This window comes from Rousettus aegyptiacus, unplaced genomic scaffold, assembly GCF_014176215.1.
Source record: "Rousettus aegyptiacus isolate mRouAeg1 unplaced genomic scaffold, mRouAeg1.p scaffold_m13_p_1, whole genome shotgun sequence".
In the NCBI taxonomy this organism is placed as follows: Eukaryota; Metazoa; Chordata; class Mammalia; order Chiroptera; family Pteropodidae; genus Rousettus; species Rousettus aegyptiacus.
In genome coordinates, this window is record NW_023416284.1 from 58,783,170 (window position 1) to 58,806,057 (window position 22,888).

General features: G+C 41.6%; 1 protein-coding gene across 5 annotated transcripts in view; it reads right to left on the reverse strand.

Moving 5' to 3' along the window:
- Nucleotides 1–480: 480 nt before the first annotated feature.
- The window catches only part of MCOLN2 (mucolipin 2), a 47,982-nt gene continuing 25,574 nt past the window's right edge, over nucleotides 481–22,888 (reverse strand). For 4 of the 5 annotated variants that reach the window (XM_016146051.2, XM_016146053.2, XM_016146052.2 and 1 more), the window contains exons 5-13: nucleotides 22,137–22,221; nucleotides 21,937–22,033; nucleotides 20,137–20,236; nucleotides 15,530–15,642; nucleotides 14,209–14,358; nucleotides 12,728–12,829; nucleotides 12,497–12,619; nucleotides 5,677–5,883; nucleotides 481–4,331 (exon numbers count right to left, since the gene is read on the reverse strand). In XM_016146051.2, the coding sequence (XP_016001537.2) occupies nucleotides 4,053–4,331; nucleotides 5,677–5,883; nucleotides 12,497–12,619; nucleotides 12,728–12,829; nucleotides 14,209–14,358; nucleotides 15,530–15,642; nucleotides 20,137–20,236; nucleotides 21,937–22,033; nucleotides 22,137–22,221 (1,256 nt within the window). In that variant the 3' untranslated portion in view covers nucleotides 481–4,052. The remainder of the gene's footprint in view (nucleotides 4,332–5,676; nucleotides 5,884–12,496; nucleotides 12,620–12,727; nucleotides 12,830–14,208; nucleotides 14,359–15,529; nucleotides 15,643–20,136; nucleotides 20,237–21,936; nucleotides 22,034–22,136; nucleotides 22,222–22,888) is intronic. The other variant, XM_016146055.2, reaches the window with a different exon arrangement.

Genomic DNA, 22,888 nt, shown 5'->3' on the forward strand with positions numbered 1-22,888 from the left:
CACCCTGTCACACAAGAGCTACTTCATGCATGTTTTACAAGTAGCGTGAAATTCTAGATGTTTCGTAGAGAAAGACTCAGCATCATTGGGATACCGTGGTTGAGATGTTCCAACTTTGAGTCAGGAGTAGCAAAGTCAAATTCGCTCAAGTTATATGAAAAATAAAGGTGAAACCGATGAGTAGTAAAATGGGCTCTCGTCATCTACTGGACACTTTCTTCCTGAAAGTGTTCTGTCCAGTTGGAGGGAAAAGAAATCAAAGGAAACATGAAAGCCAATAAAAGAAAAACATGAGCACGGAAGACCATCATTAATCTTCTATTCAAACAGCGGTCGCAGCTGCAGATTCCCCAAAAGGCTTTAATAGCGATTCTGATCAGAGACAAATCAAGTATTAGGGGTATGCTCAGAAGAGAATAAGTGACCTAATTGCATACCTGATTCTGGAGTCATGCAACTGACCCCAGAATCACCAGTTATATGGTCATCAGCTTAAAAGTCAAATATAACTCTTGACATTTTTTTCTAAGAAAATAATTTTGTTAAAAAGATAATTTTAGCAAAGTATTCTGTGTGTAGATAGGAATCATTCACTTATAAACTTTAATAGTATTAACTGAATGATTTTCCCAGACTACGCTTGGTGTAGGGATGTGAAGAAAGTATAGTGGCAAGGAGAAAGGAAGGGGCATGAGATGGAAAATCTGGTAGGAGCTGGGGATGGGGGGACGGGGAAAAATGGGGAGAGCCCTAGGATGAGGGTCCTGCTTAATTCAAATTCTCCTCTTCACCAATAAATTTAAAATAGTTGACCCCTTAGATAGCTCAAGTATGAAATAAATTTATGCATGAAGTAATCTTTATCTTCAAAGTCATTATTATAAATATTTATTGACTAACTTCTATATACTAGCCCCGTATCTCCTTCACTGCTTTTAAGAAAGTGAGAAATCCCTTTGGGAGACTAGAGAGTTAATAGAAATGTGACACAAATTTTTCACTAGGTAGATGTTAAGGTACTACATTTTAAAAATAGTATTCGTTTCATACGTTATGATAAAAATAAATTTATTTAGGTTAAAATATCATCTTTTCTTGCTTCACAAGGATAAATCACCATCATAGTGGAGTCTGTTTGTTAAAATGAGTCACCTCTGCTACGGGCGTACAATCAACAATTAGCACAAGTAACCAAACAAGTGTTTCCTATTTATCCCATTGACTATGTCAAGGGCCACCTCGCCTCATATCATGCTGAAGAAAACCACAGGAAAGTAGGCCAAGAAATATTCACTGCAAGAGGTCTTCTTGTTGATTTAAATGTCATCTTTAAATGGCTTAAGAATTTTCCGGCTTGAGTCTCGAATTGGTATTGCAACCAACTTCATCTCTGTGCAGACCGTAAATTAACAAATGCCTTCTAATCCAAGAATCACTTTTTAAACAAACCCTTATTTGATGATAAACACACATCTTTAAATGTGTGGCTTTGAATACCATTGTTCTGCACACTCTGAAATGTAATTGTTTTCCATCCCGACATTGTCATATCATAAATTAAAAGGCTAGTAAAGAATTTCATTATCACTGCTCTATTGCACTAATCCCCAGTAGTTGACTGTGGTCTATGAGCCATTGTCAAGTTCATAAAAAGGAACTTCGGAACTTCAATCGTGGCTAGCCAGGTGACCGACAGGGCTTTTTCCCACTCCACATTAAACATCAGTGTTTTGGACATGATAGTCCAAGCCATTTGGGGTTCCTCTACAATGTTGCTGGATGAAGAGTCCTGATCCTTGATTATCTTTAGCAGAGGACTTTAGTTAGTAAGTATCAAGTGGTCATCGCTTCCTTTCCTGAAACAGAAAGGGGGAGAGGAAAAGAGAAAAGAACGACTCAAAAATCCTTGAGTAGGAATAGGAATACTCTATATTCTAAGCATACGTGGGGTATCAACATGCTAAGCACAAGTAAAAAGAAGAAAAATTAAGAATAGCATTTTACATTATTTTTGGTTTGGGTACATGCTTTACGTAACTTTGAGGAGCTGTCCACCTCTTGACCCTCCGTTCGCCTTCATTGACAAAGCCTTTTCAGTGACTAGAGGAGCAGATTTTACCTCTTTAGCTGCAGCACAGAAGGGGAAAGATAAACTCTGCATTTGTTTGATCGAGCATATCTCTCTGAAGCGCCACACCGCACTAGAAGTGGAAGGGGTGTCAGCAGTTCTCTGTTCCACCCTGACGGCACTAGAGGAGCCAAGAGGTTTAGAGGAGGACCTGGGACACATTTCAGTAACTGGCAGGGTCCGGAATGAAAACCCATGTGTTCCAATGGCCCGGTTAGAGGCTCGGTCAACAGTTCACGGTACTGGTGTTTGCTGAACTGCTTGGTTGAAAAAGAGTGAGCCCTGCAGGTGGCGGAGCTGTGGTAAGTGGGGCCGTCTGTCATGGCCACTGGAGAGGGGCCACAGACACCAGTATTTGCAATGCCCTTATTACTTCCCCAGGTTCCATCAGTGAGATCTTTCCCAATAATTATTCTCCATTCATAGTCTTCCTCAATTTTATTCTACTGTTTGGCCCCTAGCCTTTAAACACATCCAGGTGTACTTAATTTTTGATGGCCTCAAAGCTATCAATCACTTGTTCTCAAGGCTCCGATGAAATCCATTTCCTTCATCAGACCCAAAGACCTTCACTTAGTCTCCGCAGGGGCCATCAAACCACCCCCTGGATCTAGGCTTCGATCTGATTATTCAGCTAAAACTATTCCAGCTGACTTTACTCAGGACCACCTTTGGTAACAGCCATGTCCGTTTTTATTATTGATATTTTCTTTTTTCAAAACTTTCAACATCCTACTTTTCCTGTTGATTGCCTTTGGTGGACCCTCCTCTTCCATTTAATTATTTCGTTAAAGGTGCGTACGACCCTTCTTTGTACCAGGCATCTTCTCAGCAACCCTTAGCACATCTTAGGACAAACCGTCTGCCGATATTGCTTCCTACCACTCAGACCCAATCTTATCAATTAATCTTTGAATCTACCCCTTAAATCTTTTACTTATTTCACATGCCTGCACAAGAAAACTTTCAACAAGCTCCTAGGGCTTTTTGCAGTACTAATCAAAGTCCAGAACTCAAATAAGAAAAACCTATCAGTTACTTTCCACAATTCACAACTATATTCTAAGATGGCTTTTTTCTTCACAGTTAACTATGTATTAGAAAAGCAACTTTGAGACTTTCCCTATACAAGGTGCCTCTTAGGAAGCAGCTGCCTATTAAGAAAATTAATTTCCTTTTATCCCAGCTTCCATGGCAACAATTTAATGCCTTGAGAGGATAAAATGTGATTTTAAAAACTTAACTCTTCAGAAGACCTCATTTCATATTTACCAGACATTCTTTGGAAATGCTTCAGTCATATCATTTCAAATCCCAAGGTGCGGTATGAATTGATTAACAGGAAATACATCCTGTGGTTTTAAGCAGCAATTATGTTCCCCCATCTTCCTTCAGAAATCTGGTTTAGAGAATCCTTCGCAAAAACACGTGGGTAAGGAATAGCGTGAGTTAACAACCCCCACCCCCAATAGAGATGAAGACAGACATGGTGCAATTAAGAAAACCATCCTCCTCTGATCCCCATGCTAGTCCCCAAACCGCCATGCGAAACCTTGGCCACTGAGGTCTAGACTGTTTTCTCAGGTGTCCTGATGGACAGTGAGCAAAGTGCGGTTGACCGATGAAGAGCTACCGACGTGTTTCCATCCAAGGACACGTACAGCCTCCTCTCCGGCAGGTTTCCTACTCTGCTAAATAAGTGGTTATTGGTACCACATACTGTGAAAAAGGAAGACGCCTTTGCCATTCCGAGAGCTCTACCTGTAAAAATAAGAGTGCTGACCTCTTCCTTTGCCCACTTAAAGAGGTCACCCCTCTTGACTTCAGGTATATAATTCATGCCTCTTCATAATGGTCTCATAATAAGCCCAGGAGAGTTCAACCATGCCATGTTGCTGTCTACTGTTTTATAAGAATTCGTTTCTCAAGGCAATGCCAGGGGTAGGACAGGAGTGAAAGATGAATTCTCTCCCACGATAAGTTGATTTCTGTGTGTAGTGTTCACCTTGGAAAGGCTGCTTGTTAAGACAGCAGGGAGGCTCATCTCGGGAGCATGAGGCCTGATTACACACCATACTGACCTCCTCAGACAGCAGACGCAGGACAGGAAGTCTGAGGACACTCTCTGATTCTCTTCTTGGCTGCTACATTCCTTCAGGAATTCTTGAAGATCCGTCTCAGGAAACCCATTCTGCTGGTATTTCTTTAAAAAGTACATAGGGTTGTTACCTTAATTATAGAGCATGAGAAATAGCTCCCTTTGTCAACAATCCAAACCTACCTTTGCTAAAATAAGACTCCAACATTGCTAGCTCTGATCCAAGAACCGATATTAACAACGACGAATCAGTCTGTCAGTCCCGGAAGACATAGCCAGGGTTACCATGGAACAAAGAACAATCAGAGGGGAAACGCCAGAGAGAAAACCCGGGTGAGGCGCGGGGGAGGGGCATGCTAGCAAAGGCAATGAAGTCTCAATGCTTTTGTGAGACCAGACAAGACCTCTCTTTCCCCTCATTGCCAACATGAAGTCTGGTGGGTAAGTCATCTCCTCTTCTTTGATGGAAGACAGTTACTTCGTGGGCCAGAGGACAGCGGGTTCTTCCAAGCAGACAAAGACCCTGAGATCCCTTCGCCTCATGCTTAGTGAGGTCATCCACCACGTCACCAAGGCTTGGCCCACTCATGAGGACACTCAGATCAAAGACAGGAACCCACAGGGCAGAAGTGTGCAGCATTTCTCTCCATCGGCTCAGCCATGCTGCTAAAGTCGACCACCCATTCCCATGTGAAAAATCATCTCCCCACGCACACATGCAGAAGTGCTCAGGAGTATTTCCTTCCAGGGGACTGGCTTCTTCTGAGTTAGTCTGAGAAGGGTCAAGAAGCACCCGGGTCCATCACAAGCTGGCCCTGAAACAGGATTTCTGAGCACGACTTTCTGCTGTGGAGGGGCCACCACTCAAAGCAGCAGTTTCCTTTAAGCTACAAACCAGTTAAATGGACCCGGACTGAAAGGAAACAGAACCCACCCGGTGGCTTAGAAAGATAGGAAGCTAAACAGCCACAAAAGCCTTAGCTTTCATAATTTAAAGGAAGCCTGAGCTGCACAAATGGCTGTATCATCCAGTGTACAGGTGTGCCAATATCTGGACAGTTGTCAGGGTAGGGGTCACGCCTTCTCACTGAAACTCACTACTCAAAGCCTAAGTTCCAGGACAGCAGGGTATACTTGTCAGTGCTGGGACCAACAGCCCAACTACTTGATTTTCCAAACTCGGCCCATCCTTACCCATTGCCTTTCTCTTTCCTTCCACACCTCCAAGCCAATCTACCTTGATCTGGGTGACACGAACAATGTCCTAAAGGCATATTTAAAATTAACCTGTAACAAGTTTCTTTCCTACAAAACCTCAAATTTTAAGTGAAATTTAGTATCTGAAGTAAGTAAAAAAAAAATCTAGTATGTTCCAATCCTATGTTCCAATCTATATGGAGTTTGCAGGGGTTTTTTGGGGGGGGGGCAGGAAATATTGATAATTACTTACTTTAATGGTGTCGTAAGAATCTGTAATAAGTGCGATGAAAAGGCTGAGAATCATATATGTAAAAAGACCAATGAAGGAATATAAATATAGGCAACTGAACAGCCAGACCAAGACACTCTTCTGCTGGATTTGAGCAAAGGTTGCAAACATATCATCACCGTTGACCAGAGAAAACAAACACTCGGAAACTGTATTCAGAGCTACAAACTGAAAGGGGAAAAGCAAAATTAGTTTTTGAGACATATTATCCAGAAAAGCAGAGAAGTATTTAGTTAGCTTGTTCTGTTAAAGCTGTTGTCATAATTATTATGAGCAACATTCATTTCAGGATGGCTAGAATACAAGCAGGAAAATATTATTCAAAACTCCCTCCACACTCCCAAAGTCAATCTCTTGACATCTCCCTCAGTTTTTTATATATTTGTAGTCATAGCATCTAACAATTTTGGAATCTGATTTTTTTACTCCTTAACATTGTCTTACGTTATTCACATTTAGAGAACATTTGTTAAATCTAATAGACCATTCCTTGGAAATGTCAATTTTAACTATTTCTCTGTCATTGGACACCCCAATAATGTTTGCTTTAATAAAGAACTACGTAAGGGACATTTCTAAGCATAACGTTTTTTCCTGTCATTGGGTCTAAGTGATGAACATTTCTGAGTCTACAATCTGCCAAACCGCTTTCTGATGGGACTGTAGCAATTGGATTCCACGACCAGCAAAGGTGGAGGTTCCCGAGAAGTAGTATAGGCTCAAGAAAATGTTGCTAAATGAGTGGTTTCCCTGTAGCCTTCCCAAATACATGTGCTAGTGATTTTAGCACGTTAATAACTAAAGGCCATCAGAAATGGGAAAGTGGGAAAGTTCACCAGTGAGAGGAGAAAGGGAAGGATTTGCTTAGTGAATATGGGGGACATTCGGTGCTGAGCCTAAGGAGTGGCTGCGGAGGTGTGTCTGTGTCTTGTTTGGTCTTCCACAGATTCCAGACTGAAAGAGGCCATAACTGTGAGCTAGTAAAAAATGTCAGCCAGAAGAGTGGCATGTTCTGATCGGTTTCTAAAGGATAACCACAGCACGTGGAAGATCTCCTACACTGGGCAAAGCCAAGAGGCAGGGCTGCCTGGAGAGGTGACTGACTGCAGGAGTCCAGATTTGCAAGGAGTCCAAGGAGGATACTAAAGAGGAAAGAAGTCTGGGAGGGGACAGAGGGAAGGGACTACTGATGAGCTCAGTGTTAGACAGGGGGGGCTTGATGTGTCAGGTAGAAATGTCGGCATCCCATAGAATCCCGCTGGGATCCCGCAGCGGCCGTCCCGCTGACGTGGTTGACATACTCCTGCCACGCTGACTGAAAACAAACAGCAGGTGCTTAACAAACCAACCTCTCTGAGGCACGAGGGTTAACATTAGATTAATGCAAAAAGGTTCTACCTAAGGAAAAATAATGACCTAACAGGCAAAAGATAATATGATTTTTGGAAACACAGAAACGAGTTATTACAGAGTTGTGAACCAAATGCTGTTCTTAGCACTGGGGCTAAGTCGGTGTGGCTTTGGGGACAGCCAAGTCCCTGATGAATGTCCATGGACAGCTCTATTTGGAAGCTGTGGTACTACTTCACATGCAACAAAATAAAACCTTCTATCACCTTAACCCAGAAAATGGACTTCCCTTCCAAATTTCCCTATTTCCGTCAGTGACACACTTCCGTTTCCTACCAAAGAAACATTCACTCCAAAATAATCAAGTACTTAAAACTATGTGATGAATTAATTAATCTCTCCCTCTCGTCAGTCTTCTAAGGTCTGTCTGCTCCTATGATGTTTCTCTGATCCAGTCTTTCTACCCCACACTGATGTCAACAACACTCATCCAAGAAAGTCTTCACTCCAATCTCTTCACCCTCCAGTCCATGCGGCAGTAAAACCTAAACTTCACAGAAGATAGCTTTCTGGTCGTATCTCTTGCTTAAGAACATGGAAAGTCTAGCTGCAAAGTAAAAATCCAAACCCAGACGGCTGGGATTAATTCCTCCTTTCCGGGGCTTCCTCCCGTCTCCTCATTGTCAGCATTACCCTGTGCTTTTCTCCTCCTACAATACCAGACCTATTTTTCCATCTTTTTCTCATGGGGTTTATTCTCTTTATCTCATACCTTCTTCTTCTGTGTCTAACTAAGCCAATGTTGAAAGGCTATTTCAAAGTCTACCTCAAGACGGCCTGCCTTGGCACCTCTTGTCCCCGTCCTGTACCAGTAAGGACCACATTATGAACTGCTGGTTGGTCTTGTACTTGGTTTTGAGCACACGTCTCCATTTCCCAACTAGACAGGAAACACCGTGTCTGACCGTCTCTGCTCCACAACTGGATATGCAGGGTAAAGTCTGAACCAGGGCAGAGGACACAAAAGTACCCCAAACAGGGACCATGCCCACACCTTTGCTGCATCAGGGACAACTCTGAGGAACTCAAGCTTCTCTTCATAGGGACCTGGAGGGGACATCCAGTTGAGCAAATCACAACAACATGAAGATTATTTAAGACAGGCAATTCTCGGTGTAAGTATTTTCTGCCCGCACCTCTAGCCTTCAAATAATGAAGTTAAAGCTGGTTTCTGTGGACATCAATTACAACTCTAACAGCACTATCAATAATTCATATTTCTCATAGTTTCTTTTGGAATCTGGCCAATTCCTTTCTTTAATTTCAAGAACCCGTAACAATCTGTGCTTCAGGTTTCTGAACTGCAAGCAGCCAGTACATACCTAATTCATTCCTTAGTTTTCTGTGCAGTGACTTAGTATTGGTCTAGACATAATACCTGTCTCAACAGTAATGCTATTCACAACCATTCTACCATCCTCTCCTCTATGCGGGTGAGATTTATTTTCATCTCAAAAGTTACAACAGAGACCTAATAAGGTAAATAATTGGTACATACCCTGTCATTTTGTTCTACAAGAAGTGGCTATGAATCAGAGTCAGTTCCAGTGGCCAAAATCCACAGTAGAAGTAAACATGAATAACATCCAAGGTGACGACGTAAGGCCCTAAGGTCCGGAAGGGCTGCATTTATAGGGAGTTGCCTTGGTTCTTAGAACCTTGTAAGCCCCTGGAAGCAGACACTGCCATCTCTGTTTTTTGTTCATTCAACGCGACTGTGTTCTGCGCACCATGCTGGATGCAGGGGCTGCAAACAGCAGTAAGGCGTAGTCACCGCCCTCTGAGAATTCAGTCTAGAAGAACCTGACAATGCTTGGTGCACAGTAAGCATTTAATAAACACGAGATGATTATTTCCATAGAGAGTCCCCATAGGTTATATAGGACCGCAGTAAGAACCCAAACATTTGTGAGCGGTAATTCTGCGATTGAGCCAGAAAAAACTTTCATTTGAATGCAAACACAACCTGCAATGTTTATGTCAGAGAATGACATAACCATTTGCTTCAAGGGCTGGTGCTAAGAACTTCATGAGACATTCAGGTAAAATGTTTTACCTGGCTAACAGTTTTTTTGAATAAGAGAGGTGCTTGGCTAAAACTAGAGGCCTCGAAAGCATGAAAATGTAATGCAGGTTCTGCCAAACTTTTATCCATGACATCAGCGAAGTCCAAGGATTTTTCAATGCCTTCGTCTTCTCATTTGTAAAATGGGGAAAACGCAAGACTACGATTTATTCCTCACAGCAAAAATGTCCTCTAGAAACGTAAAAGCCATATTAACGTTCTTCCAAACCACATCTTGAATTATTAAACATCAACAGCCTTTAGCCCTCTGTGCCCAGACATTTTGGAAAGGTGCTGTGCCAAAGTCCATTAGTGCTGAAATCAGCATTGGCAGGACATTTCTTGTATCTTTACCCTCTCTCAGCTGAACCATTGAAATCCAATGTCTACCAGGAAAATAGGAAGCTAAATGTGGGACTCTTGCTGCCAGTCAGACAGCAGAGTAAAACTCTAATTTTCCTGATACCTCCTCTTTAGAGTGGTTTGTTTGTTTGTTTAAAGAAAGAGTTAGCTTCTACAGCCAAGGGTGATTCTAGATCCTAGAAAATGCTTTCTGTGCTGTGCAGATTTTGAACACTTCTGGTAATATTGAAGGTCTTCTAATTCAACAGATACCGATTGGCGGAACCTGAAATTTTTGACAGTTCCGGTTAATCTGAGGGAGGGGTGGAGGGAGGCAGGAAATATTTCTAACTTCAGATTCGAAGAAGAAGCAACACGGAAAAGAAAAGCACAAAAGTCCTGAACCAGACCGAAGGTTTTCTCCCTCCACCGACGAGTGCATTCGTTGAATTAATTCACCTATGCATGCCCCAGTTTGTCAGCCTGGCTCCAGATGAGAGACAGATCCATAAACAGACCTGCTAGAATACTCTGGAGACAGCTCTTATCTCTCTGCTACTCTGGGGGTTAAATGGAAGGTTGATATTAAGTTAGAGACACAAGGCGAGAGGTACACCATCCATTTAGAGCAGCCGCTAGCCACGTGTGACTGTTGAGCACTTGATGTATATACAGCTAGTCCAGACTGAGAGGTGCTGTCAGTATAAAACGTACACCAGATTTCAAAATGTAGTACCAAAAAAAAAAAAAAAAAGAATGTAAAATACCTCGATGTTTTATATTAAGTATGTGCTGAAGTAATATTTTAGGTATGTTGGGTTAAATTTTAATTATATATTTTTGTTATATGTTTATTATATATATTTAAATATATAATTACATAATATATAATTAAAATTCATTTTACCTATTTTCTTATTATTTTTTCATATGGCTACTAGAAAATTTTAAAATATACATGTGGCTCTCATTTGTAGCTCTTGCTATATTTGTATTGGACAGTCCTGGTCCAGAGCATCCCAACCTCACCTGAATCCTTTGAAAAGTCAGAATTAAACGTATGAAAATGGAGTCAGATTCACAAAGCAAATAACATCATTTTCCACAAGGTAACCCTGACATGAACTGAGAAAAATAAGACTGATTACAAGGTTTTTGCTGTCATAGTTGATCTCTTCTTGGGTCAAACTAAATGCTCTTTTGTAATGGCCTGCTTTAGATAATACCAAGAAAAGCCCAACAGAGTATTAGTGAAAGCACGTGTATTGATTGGGGTCAGGAGGACCTGGGTGTGAATCCTATCTTTGCTATTTACTAGCTGCACAGCCTCAGGAAAATTATCTAACACATTAAGATCTCTGTTTTCTGTGAAAAGATGGTATTTACTCACAGAGCTACTGGGAAGGTTAACGTAGCAAGATTGTTTACAGAACTTGGACACCTTATCTATCTAGCATATAGCAGTCAAAAATGGTAGCTATATTAGTTAAATACAAGCAACATTATCTGAGCACCTTCCAGAATAATAATGGCGTAGGGGAGATGAAGGGCAAAGGAGATAAGACCTCTTGTCTTGAGGCCTTAGAGCCAGTGAATTAAAGCCGAAATCCTGACTCAGTATTTATTGTACGCAGTGCAACACTGCCCTCTAGTGACAAAAATTTGGAGAAGCATTCAGAGCATGAGGCAAGTAAAGAAGAAAAATGTAAATTTTCCTGGGCACAAAGACAGCAAGTTCTGCAGATCAGAGAGATTATATCAAAGAACAATTTTTACTCATGAGTCACCTTTAAAGCAATGGCATGGAATTGGAAGAGCAATAAGATTATCAAGATTTACTATTAATTCAGAGTTTGTCACTTTGTTAATTATACAGTTCTCAGACAAAAAAATAATAGTTCTGTTTGAACATACTAAATGTAACACTTAAAGAGGAGAAATCTTGGGCATATGCCAAAATACTAGGATATATTTCAGTGAGATAACATAGAAAGTTTGAACTTTGTGGATTGCTCATTTTTGTGAACAGTTTATAAATCAGATTTGATCACACGTTTTGTTTAATGCAACTATCAAGGTCAAAACTTAAGGCTGAGCTGTTATACAAGTTTCAGTGTAATCCTCTGCATTTTTGCCTCTTTTCTTGCAAAGCACCTAAGCCAAGATAACAGTACCTTGGGGTGTTGTGGAGATTAAGCAAGAGAGAAGAGACAGAAATGCTTGGCACAGTGCCTAGCACTCAAAGCATACAGTGTTGGCCGCTGTTATTTTTATTTTTGTTGTTTCCATTGTTCCAATTGCCAGAGGCCCAAGGAAGAAAAAACTACAAGACACAATAACTCTTTACTTTTTTGGTAAGAAAACAAGTCCTAATTTTATTTCCTGATGTTTCTACCAATCAAAGTTATCATTTTAAAACAAGAACATCTGAGCATAACTTTGATGTCTCTGAGATTATGATGCTGACTGAAGCCCAGTAATAATTTAAATTCAGATACTAATCTTTAATAAGGCACAAAGATGATGCTGTCATCAAAACCGCCTGCAAAGACAAGATGTGTTATTGTTTTAATAATAAACCTAATATGGACCATCCTGGGTACTCTTGTCCATCTTTACTCTCCTCAGTTAATTTGGATGAACGCCCTAATACTTTAAGTTCAAAAGATTTTGTAATAATTTTCATCATTTAATTTTCATTTTTATGATAGTGATCTCGTGTCCAAACATTTGTTATTTGATGATCAGCTGGGTTAATATGTGACCCCATGAGCCGGTCCCAGACAACTGTGAAATGTGCTCTCTAGTCTCTTGCAGTAGTTTCAATATCCTGAAAAGGAAAAGAAACTGATACAAAGATATGTATGGGCTTACTGATAGCACGGGAAGGCAGTGAGTACTGGAAACCCACTTTTAACGGTCTCGAGTGCCTGACTCGCAGAAGGAAGAATCAGCGCTACACACCTTGTTATGATATGGTCCTAAGACGATCCAGCCACAGAAGGTATAACCCAGGTAGATCATTCCGGCACAGGCACAGAAGCGAAGAACTTTTGGCAGTGAGGCTTGCATTGTTAAAATGAGCACCTGAAAAAAGGTAACAGAATGGGGGGGGGGATTTAAAAGGAGCTTACTAGAACCCAAAGAAGAAATGAATCTCAATCCCAGTGGCATCACGCAATGCCACATCCTTACATTATATTTTTGGAAGTAACCCAGGTATCTGATGACTCCAACCCAGACGAGGAGAGTAGATGTTCCAAGCAAAATGCTGCACAGATCATAATTTGTGAGATTCTAAGGAATGAAAAAACAGACACATGAGTCAAATATTCTCCTCCATTCAGCTTACTAGCCTGACTTTAAGCTGGCTGGGAAAAGATGGAGCGCCTGCCTCTCTATAGGTGACACTAAGAATTTTTAAACTGTAGAAGAAAATAATAGAAAGCACAGTTCCAACCGGGTCCTTCATTTCCTTTTGGTATTTCAATTGGTTGAACTGATTTTTTTTTTTTTTGAAATAATATCCTGAAATAGAAAGTGCATTTACCACTGACTTAGGTATTAAAGAATATAAACAAATGGTGTTTGTTAAACATGAAACAACACCATTCGGCTACATTGGAAAGAAAGCTCAAACATGATTTGCTAACACAGTTCCTCCTTTCAAGGGTTTCTAGGGCTAATGGAGGAGACGAACATGATTCTGATGTAACATGCTAAGTGCAATGAGATGCTACGCCTGGCTGATCACAAAGGCCTTCCCATGGGCGTGACCCCAGAGCGGAGCTGGGCAAGAGGTCTGCAGACAAAGGTGGAGCAAAGGCCCAATGCTGAGAGCTGGCAAGAGGTCGCAGAAGGCCAGTAACATGGGTCAGTGGGAGCTACTCTTGGAGAGGAAGGCAGAGCTAAATGACGAGGACCCCGGAGGCCACTTCACCCACAGGGGGTCCTGTCAGGCAGAAAGGATTATAACGCCAAGACAGATATTTCCAGAAACATTCCCCTGACATCTGTGTGAATGGTAGATAGAGCTGAGGGGTAGAAGGCTGAGCGCGGAACAGGCAATGAGGGAGCTGTCACAGCCGTCCAGGCCAGAAAGGAAGTCAGCCTGGAGGAAGCCTGAGGGGGGCGGGACAGACACAAGGTAGGCGCTTTAGTGTCTGGAGGTAAAGTCAGTAAGATTCCCTGGCTGACGGTATAGCATGGAGGGGAGGACAGCTGGGTGAAGGAGTCAAGACTTGGTCATGCAGTTACATACTGTCAGGCACCTAGGAGACACTCAAATATTGCTGCCCTCACCCCCTTCATCAAAGCACCCACTGGTCATGGACGGTCACCACAGGCTCTTGATATGCTTGGTTCATGGGTCAGCTGCTCTTTTTGCAACTTAAAAAAAAAAAACCCCACTGAAACAACCGTCTTCTCAAACTTCAGTTCCTATTCTGAAAACGCTACCAAGATGATATTCATGTGAATATCATCTTCCAAGAATATCAGCTTCCTTATTTTCCCTTCATGAGGAATCAGGTCAGAGGAAGCTTCAATTTTATGGGTATGAGAAAAGGGGGAACATGAGATTCAAAATAGTCTCCACAGGATTTTATATCTTAAAGTATGTAGGATCATCCAGAAGGACGGAAAGAACAACAGATTTAAAATAGGTTGCCCCTCACCTTTACTTTAATTTCCATTTTTAATATGGATCCAATTATTGTCATTAGGTCGCTGATAATCACCAGGACATACCATCCATTGATGAACTCCCATTGGTCGGCATTACACACACGTCGCTTGTACTTCTCCAGGAAAAAATTTAGAAATCTCTGCAGCAAACATTTTAAAAAGCATTTCTTACAAACCACACTGCCCTCTTGAAGGAGAAGACAAATGCGAAAAGTGCTCTCGCCTGTAAAATGAAATGGCATTACCTTTTCCCGTTAGATATACCCACTTCAAGGCTGGAAATTATGGCCCACACTTTCCCCCCTAATTTATCCCAGCTAGAAGTAAGCATCCAAGTGCCTGCCAAATGAACTCAAACATTAAATGCATATTCTCTAACTCCGACAGACTCTTATCATAAGAGCTAATATGTAATACATTCCGACTACTTTATGTATCATCAAGTCACTCAACCAGACAATACCCTATGAACCAGGCACTATCAGCCCTATCTTCCAGAGGAGGGAACTGAGGCATGGAGAAGCTAAGCTAGGATTTGAGTGCAGGTATACCAGCTCCAAAGTTTGTGCTCCCAATGCCCCCACTCTCTTGGGAGAACCAGGACCCTGACCTTGGATCAGAGTATCAAGTGATTTGGGTGGGGTGGGGGTTGGTAAGAGAGGCAGATATTTACAATATAAGTTGACAAATGTCAAGAATAAGAAAAGTAGAATGTAGACTATTTCCTTGTTCCACGAACGGTACTCTGATGACTTTGAGCACCTGACCCCAGCCTGCATTTACACACATGTCACAAACCAGACTGAGGTTTGCGGGGAGCTGGAATATATATCCGCCAGAGTCCTGAGAGTAAAAAAGGTAAAATGAAACTCAGAGGAGAATTTTAAAGTATTCTACGCTTCATTACAACCCGTTTACCATGCCTCCCTGTCAAAATGAACTCTGATTTGAAGACAAATGATAAAACCCACATCTGCTATTATTCTATACTTAAGATCATTCCTGAATTTAAAAGGGTTTCATTTATTCTGGAAACATTCAAAAGCTTGAGAGTTCACCATTGTGTACCTGTGCTTATCAGTTAAGTTTTAAAGCAGGATAATTATCTGATCTCACCTGACATGCCGGGGGCTTTTACTCACCCTACACACCTCAGGTTGATTAATGCCTTGTAGAGGGGCAATCACTCAAAGGACTAATTTAGTTGAAGGCTCCAGGGAGGGCAGGATGACTCAACATCAACATCCACTGTTTGGACAAATTGAGGGCAGAGGCCAAGAGGGAAGGGAAAAAATTCAAGCATATACTTACCTTTCGTAAACTTAGAGCAAGTACAATGGATCTTGTGCACAGAATAAGAGATGCCAAGCAAATCAAAATGACGAATGCATCAAACACCAGGACATACTGAGTATTTTTCTGGACTGAGGAACAAAAGCAGAATTCCAATGTTGAACACTTCTTACTTGGAAATAATTTCCAGACAAAATGGCAGTTGAAAAAGATCAAAGGATAAATTCTTAAACATCAGAAACAAATTGCAATGCATTCATTCAGAAGTCCACAAATAAGGTAAACCATCCCGATATGAAGAGTTACACATCTAAAAACATATAAACTCTTAGATGTACTAAAATGCATTTGTAAATATTTACTATAGAATAGAACTTGACGGAAGGTGGTCCATTGGGCTCCATTCAAAAAAGCAAAGCTACCGATATACTCTGAGTTCTTTTTCATAAAAGCACAAGCATCGATTTCTCCATTAATGCAGGAACAAACAATTTAAAATACCAACAACTGAGAATCCCCGTTTCTGCTTCTCAATCTTACTGTGCACTTTTCCAGCAAAGAGTGCCAATTCAATAAGCATTTTCTGCACATGGAGAAAGTAGCTTCTTGGAACAGAAGTAAGAGGAGAGTAATAATCAGATTTTTGTCTTGGAACACAGTAGCACGGAGAATGAAGTGGAGGAAGATGAAACTGTAAACTTAGCTTCAGTCAGACTTGATGGTATCGTCCCAAATCCCAACCATGGCTCTCCCCTGCTCAGTCCCTTGCCCACCCCTGCATCTCACCACCTGCCAATCACTGCTCTCCCCCACCCACCTTCTCTACCCTGAATGCACACTGGTCTTTCTCTTTCCCTACTTCTACCAAGTTCTCTCTCTTGCCTCAGGGACTTTGCACATGCTTATCCCTCTGCCTGGAACAGCATCCTCCCCATCACGCACGTTTATATTTTTCAGGCTTGGGTTTCAGACTGAGTATCTTCCTTTGTGAACAGAATTCTCTAAATTCCCATCTTTAGTATCCCCTCCCCAATATTCTCTCACAGCACTCTCCACAAGCGTATGCCTGTATAGCTCCTTTTAACTCTCCTTTGCCTGATGACCTCTGTACTTGTAATTATGTCTTCAGAGAGCACAGCAAGGAGCACAGGAACAGAAAAGGACCCAGCCTCTTGGGCCTGAAAACCTGGGTCTGAATCTCAGCTCTGCACTCAGAAGCTGAGCAGCCTTGGGGAAGGTCCCTCGATTTCCTCATCCGAAAAAATGGGTAGAATAAAAATTATCTATTTCATAGGGCTCTTGTGAGGATTAAACAAGTTCATATATGAAATCACTTAGAACAGCTCCAGGTAAATAAAATAGCAAACTCTTATAGTGGTTACTATGGTATCATTTGATGTCCATCTTCCCCACTAATGGTTGACTCTGGGAGGCAGGGACCATATGTATTTTGTCAACACTACGGTACCTGTACTTAGCATAATGCTTCAGTATGCTTGCAAATAAATGCACAGACTCCAGCAGAACATGAAAAGACTATTGAATAAACTTAGAACTTGTGACGGTCTAAGCTAAGGTAGAAGCAAAGGGGCACAGATAAAGAAGGTACAAAGTGGTGCGAGATGGAGAGTCAACCTCATTTCCAGTGGGACCTAAGGAATAAGGAAGAGGGACTGACCAGGAATGACTCCTGGTTTTCTGTCTTGGGTAAACTGAGCTCAGACTGGACGTTCATGACAAGAAAGGATGACTCAGTGGCAGCTAAAGCCATGGGTGTGGACAGAGCCGCTCAGAGAGAAATGGGGATGGGGGGTGGTCAGTAATATTTGAGAATTAGAAGAGGAAATGAACTCAGGAAAGAGATGGAGAAAGGCTAGAGGAGGAGGAAACAGGACTGAGGACAGGCAACTTCAGGGGAGTCTAAAGTCACAGTGCTCCCCAGTGACACCTCTGCTGGGAAGGCTTTTGTGAGAAAGACTGGAGTGTCCACGGCTTTTCCACTAACAAGGGCATGAGCGACAATGGCATAAGTGTCTGAGGGCAAAGCTGCTCAACCAGTGCGCAATTTGTTGAGCAAATCGTTTAGCGTTGCTAAGCTTCAGACGCCTCACTACAAAATGCAACTACACCTGCTTCACAAACTACCAGGAAGCCAAGCGAAACTGTCCTGTCCATGCAGAGTGCTTATCAGAATTGTGCCTGGCACCTAGCACTTAACATCTGCCTTCAGCCATTTTACACTTCAGACATTAAGGTTACATCAAGACCTCATCTAAGGCAGTGGTCCCCAACATTTTTGGCACCAGGGACCAGTGCTCCTATGAGAATCTACTGCCTGATGATGATCTGAGGTGGAGCTGAGGTGGTGATGCTAGCGCTGGGGAGCGGCTGCAAACACAGATGACGCTTTGCTTGCTCACCTCCTGCTGTGCAGCCCAGTTCCTAAGAGGCCACGGACTGGTACTGGTCCACGGCCCAGGGGTTAGGGACTCCTGATCTAATGGGTAGGTAAGAAAGTAACATAACAAGACCAGAACCCAAGACCACTTTTTTGAGGGAGAGGGGGGCCTATGGATTGGGATAGAGGGAATAAGGGCAGCTCTTGAGAAAATGAGATTGAAAATCTTATAAAATGCCAGTCCTTCCGGAGGCCCTGAGAATACCCTACACGCACCACCACTGCCTGCTTGTGTGACTCTAACTTGCACATCCCGCACTTACTGAACTCTTTTTCCTTGTGACACTCACATCACCCATTAGTGAGGGTCTTGCTCACCAATACCTTCTCCAGCCCCTCATGCTCAAATTGCTACTTTCATGAAATCAAGTTAAAAGTAAAGGTTAGGGGCACACTTGGAGATGGGTATCAGAAGTCATAAAAAGCAATATGTGGTTTGTATGAGAAATGGACATTCTCTCATATTTCGCCTTGAGATAACAGGTAATGATGAGAGGGAGAGAGAGGCCTCAGGGTAAGTAAATGGATGTGAATGACCCTCAGCACATTTTGGAAATAGCGCCAGGATCCCAGCAGACGTCACCCTTGCCTCTGTCCTACTCTCCGTCTCTCCACTTCCCTAAAGCCAGGGCAATCAACCCATCAGACACATCGGATATCCGGGTGGAAGGGAACCTCCATTTCCTAAGCTGGTTTCCAAACTTCAACTTTCTAAGACTTTCGAGTGCTATCATTTTGTTTTAAATTCGTGTTTTCCTAGTGACAGAATCTGGTTTCTTAGGACGGCAGGTCTGGGAGCATGTATAAACATTAGCGTTTCTCCTCACTGGCCACAGGAGGGAGCCAGAGCTCCTTTCTTCTGCGTGTGGACAGGCAAGAAAACCCCCGCCCCCGTGTTCCAAGGAGCTGCGTGGGCAGCAAGGAAACTGTGCTCCGCAAACACGTTTGACTGACTAACTCATTTGGTCACAATGACTATTCTAAACCACATTTCATATGTAACAAAGTGAGCTTTTTTCACATGAAATGGCTGCAACCTATACTTGGACTTGGGAAATAAGCATCTGATCTGTGCATTTCCATGGGATGCTGTGTGTCTGCAGAGGCATATTAATTACTTTTAACAGAAACTAAAACTGTATATTCTGATCAGAGGCTTAAGTCAGTTACTGAAACTTCGAAGCCAAAACTTCATCAGGACATGGAAAACTGGAAAGCAGCTGGCCACCCCTTAATCTAGATTTAAACTAACCTAAAATATTTAGGAACCACCTAAATATTTTGCATTTTAATTTGTTCTAATAATCTGGTCAAAGGCAAATTCAGTAAAACAAAACAGATATTAAAAAATATTGACCATCCATCATTAACATCATCCCGAACCCTTAGGGAAAACAAGTTCTGTGTAGCCCAATTTAAACTATGGGTCAAGAGGTGTTTTCTGAGTCATGACTGAGTAAATGACCCAGTGTTTGCATAGGCTGCTCTCTGGGCTCTGAAGGCCTCCATCTCTCTCCATTGTAAAAGGCTCAGATCAAAGCATATCTTCTCAGAGAATCATCGCTGCATTTTATTTCTCACTCTGCCCCAGTAAAATTAACCTTTGCTTTCTTCACCCTCATACCACCACTTATTCCTATCTATGACAGATTAGATGTTTTATAAGCATGTCTGTCTCCCTCGCTCAGGAGTTTACCTTCTTTTCCAGAGTACCTGGCAATTACTATGTTCCAACTCTTGTTTTCAGTGTGTTGCTTTACATCCTAACTTATCTAATATTCAACGTCCTGAAGCTAAGTACTATTCTTGCCCTCATTTTGCAGAGAAAAATACTGAGCCAGAGAGAGGTTAATTAAATTATCAGAAATCACAGGCACAGTACACAGAACCAAGACCGCAGCCCCCAGGCAGTGTGGTTGGAAAGGCTGGTCCCTAATCACTGGGCAATGCTGCCTCTCTTAAGAGGTCTACAATCAATATTTGTTGAATTGAATAAAAATGCAAAGTTTTGAGAAATGCTTTACAGAATCTAATGCTCAAGATGTGGTTCTCCAGAGCCCTTTCTTCCTATTAGCATCCAAATAAACTATTTAAACACCTCAAATCCCAAAATAAAATGCTAAAAATCATTCATAATCCACAATACGCAAGCATGTAACATACTTACCAGATCCAGATATGTTTAAGTCTTTACATTCTTCAATGTTAGCATCGCTGTCAAAATAGATTTTGATTTTGCCGCTGTGAGCTTTATTGTCAAACGTAATCTGGAGACACAAATGTGTGGAAAGCAGAAAGTATGACCTGTTAGATAGACTTTGCTTAAAATATTAAGGGCATCCAAACAACGTGTTGATCCAGAAAGTATACTGATAAAGATGTCCTCATTACATGACTCCTTCGCAGCTTTCCATTATTAATGAAAATATATAGTCCAAAGGGTGAATATATGAAGTTCTCCTAAATCTACCTGTAGGTTCAAAGAAATGCTAAAGCAAAACAGCCAACTAGTCCCAGGACCAGAAATAAGATTCACCGGTCTTGGACAAGAGAACACAATGACCTCATGTATTACACTGGATGGAATTTAAAATAATTTTCTTCAACTTAATCCTGTGGATATTAAATTTAGGTTTTTTACTAGCCTGGAGATTATTTTTCTGTTTGCCTCGGGTGCTACACATGTTTTCAGAAGTGACAAAGCTTGCTTCAAGGCCGCAGGCTGAATATAAGATAGCTAAAGACCCTCAATCTTCCATATTATGTTTCGATCACTTAAAATTTATAAGTGAAATATGTTGAGTATTTTAAGGCTTTTGAGAAGTATTTTAGGGGGTTTCCTGAGGGGAAATGAGATCTTGAGTGCCAGAGTTAGTGGAGGTTTAGCCAGAGGTCACAGGCTAATTCTTGAACCTCTGGTTTGGTCATAGTGATATTCCTGAATTACACAGAAGGTGGTTTGTGTTCAGAGATGCTCCAGTGCTTGTGAACTTAATCATAGGTCATCTGTATTTTCAGCTCTCATGTTCTCTGCCTGTGAATATTTTGAATTTCATATGTTTCATTATGTGTAGGTCTCTTCAGGGTAGTTAATCATGCTTTTCTCTGCCAAAGATATTCTTCCTTACCACATGTCACAATTTATTATTATTGTTATTTCTTTCTTACTTGTTTTTCTATCTCTTTTGCTAGGCTATGAGCTTCCACTGTTCCTCTAGAGCACAGCAATGTCTGGTGCATAGAGTTAGTTGATTGTTGGTGAATAACGTACTCTTCTGAATTGCTAAAAGACATTTACATACAACTTTTGGTTCAGCTTTCAGTTTTGCTCTTACATATACATAAAGGACGGAAGGAGGGAAAGGGAAAAGAAGGAAGGGAAGAAGAAAGAGAGTAAGGAAAGGAGGAAGGAAGGGAGGGAGGGACGGATAAAAGGAGGAAGGGGAGAAGGAAAGGAGGGAGGAAGGAAGGAAAAGCATGAAACGCTGTGCAAGTGAGAAGGCAGGTTACTCTTCCACAAGAGTGAGTAGTCTCTACTACTGAATATGTCTCCTCCCAAAATAAAAGCGGCAAAAACTGATCCTTTGCAGACTGGCCTTCAGATCAAGGGGGAAGTTTCTGCCTCCAGGTTTGGAAGCATTTGCTACATTGGTAAAGACCCTCGTTTGAAAATGGGGTAAATATAGACACTTAAAACACTTCTTGTAAACTTTTTTAAAAAAAACTGTGTTAGAAGAGGAAGAGGTCAAAGCCAATTTTGAACACTTCTCTTTTCAACCCAGAAATTTTATTTTAAAAAGTTGGAATGCGCTTGCGTCATTCAGAAGTAAAGGTCTCTTTAAAGTGTCATTAAACTGTTTTAAACACAATTGCATTCAACATATCCTTAGGCTTGTGTGTTTTACACTCCACATCTACAAAAGGGAGTAGAGAACAAAAAATGTGGCTTAGTAAAATTGTCACTTGCCGTATTCTGAAAGGCATAACAGTCTGGTAACTCTCGGGAAAGAATCGTCTGTAGGTCGATGCCTTTGAGGTGAAAGGAGATTTCAACTTGTAAGAGCCTGAATAAAAAATATCACACGGTATAAGTTATCACAGTCTTACTATCCACTCGCCTTTCCTCATTTGTGTCCCCTGGGAAATGAGACTTAAAAACTTATTTACCTATAAAATTCCAGTCTGAAGAATGATGCGTTCTTCCAGTCCTCAGCATCCTTAGAGAGGGCCTGGAGGTCTAAGTAAATACAATCTAGGACAATGAAGAAGGACAGAATTGCTTCAGGCAAGAATCAGATGCTAAAACTAGTGGGCCAAAGTATGATGAGAAGTGGGGTACTTCCAAAGTATCTCCCTACAAAAATACTCACTAATTACAATAGGCAGATCAGTACCTTTACATTGGACAACTCAGCAGACAGCACCCCGCCCAACTGATCCAAGCTAACACCACCAGTGATGACACAAATAGATATCATCACCTCCTGGAATAATGTACCAGCTGTGCGGTATTCCTGCCAACATGCCTCAACTCTAGTCATAAACAGAAAAACCCAAAGAGGAGGGACATTCTACTTTTTAAAATGTCAAGGTCATCGAAGGAGGGGGGAAAAAAAGGGAGAAAGAAAAAAATCCCCAAACAACAGACCTAGGAACTTTGTTTTGCTCCAGATTAAAGGAGAGTAAAGAGACATGATGACAAAATGCAAATCGTGATACTGGACCAAGGTGGTTGGGGCAAGTCCTTTGCTATGGAGAACATTAGGACAATTGATGAAATGTGGCAGGGTTTGTAGAGTATAGTATTGCACTAATGCTCTTTCATGCTTTTGAGCACTGTCTGGTTGTGTGGGAGAATGTTCTTAGGAAATGCACACATTTGAAATATTTAGAGGTAAAGAGACATCATGTTGTCCTCT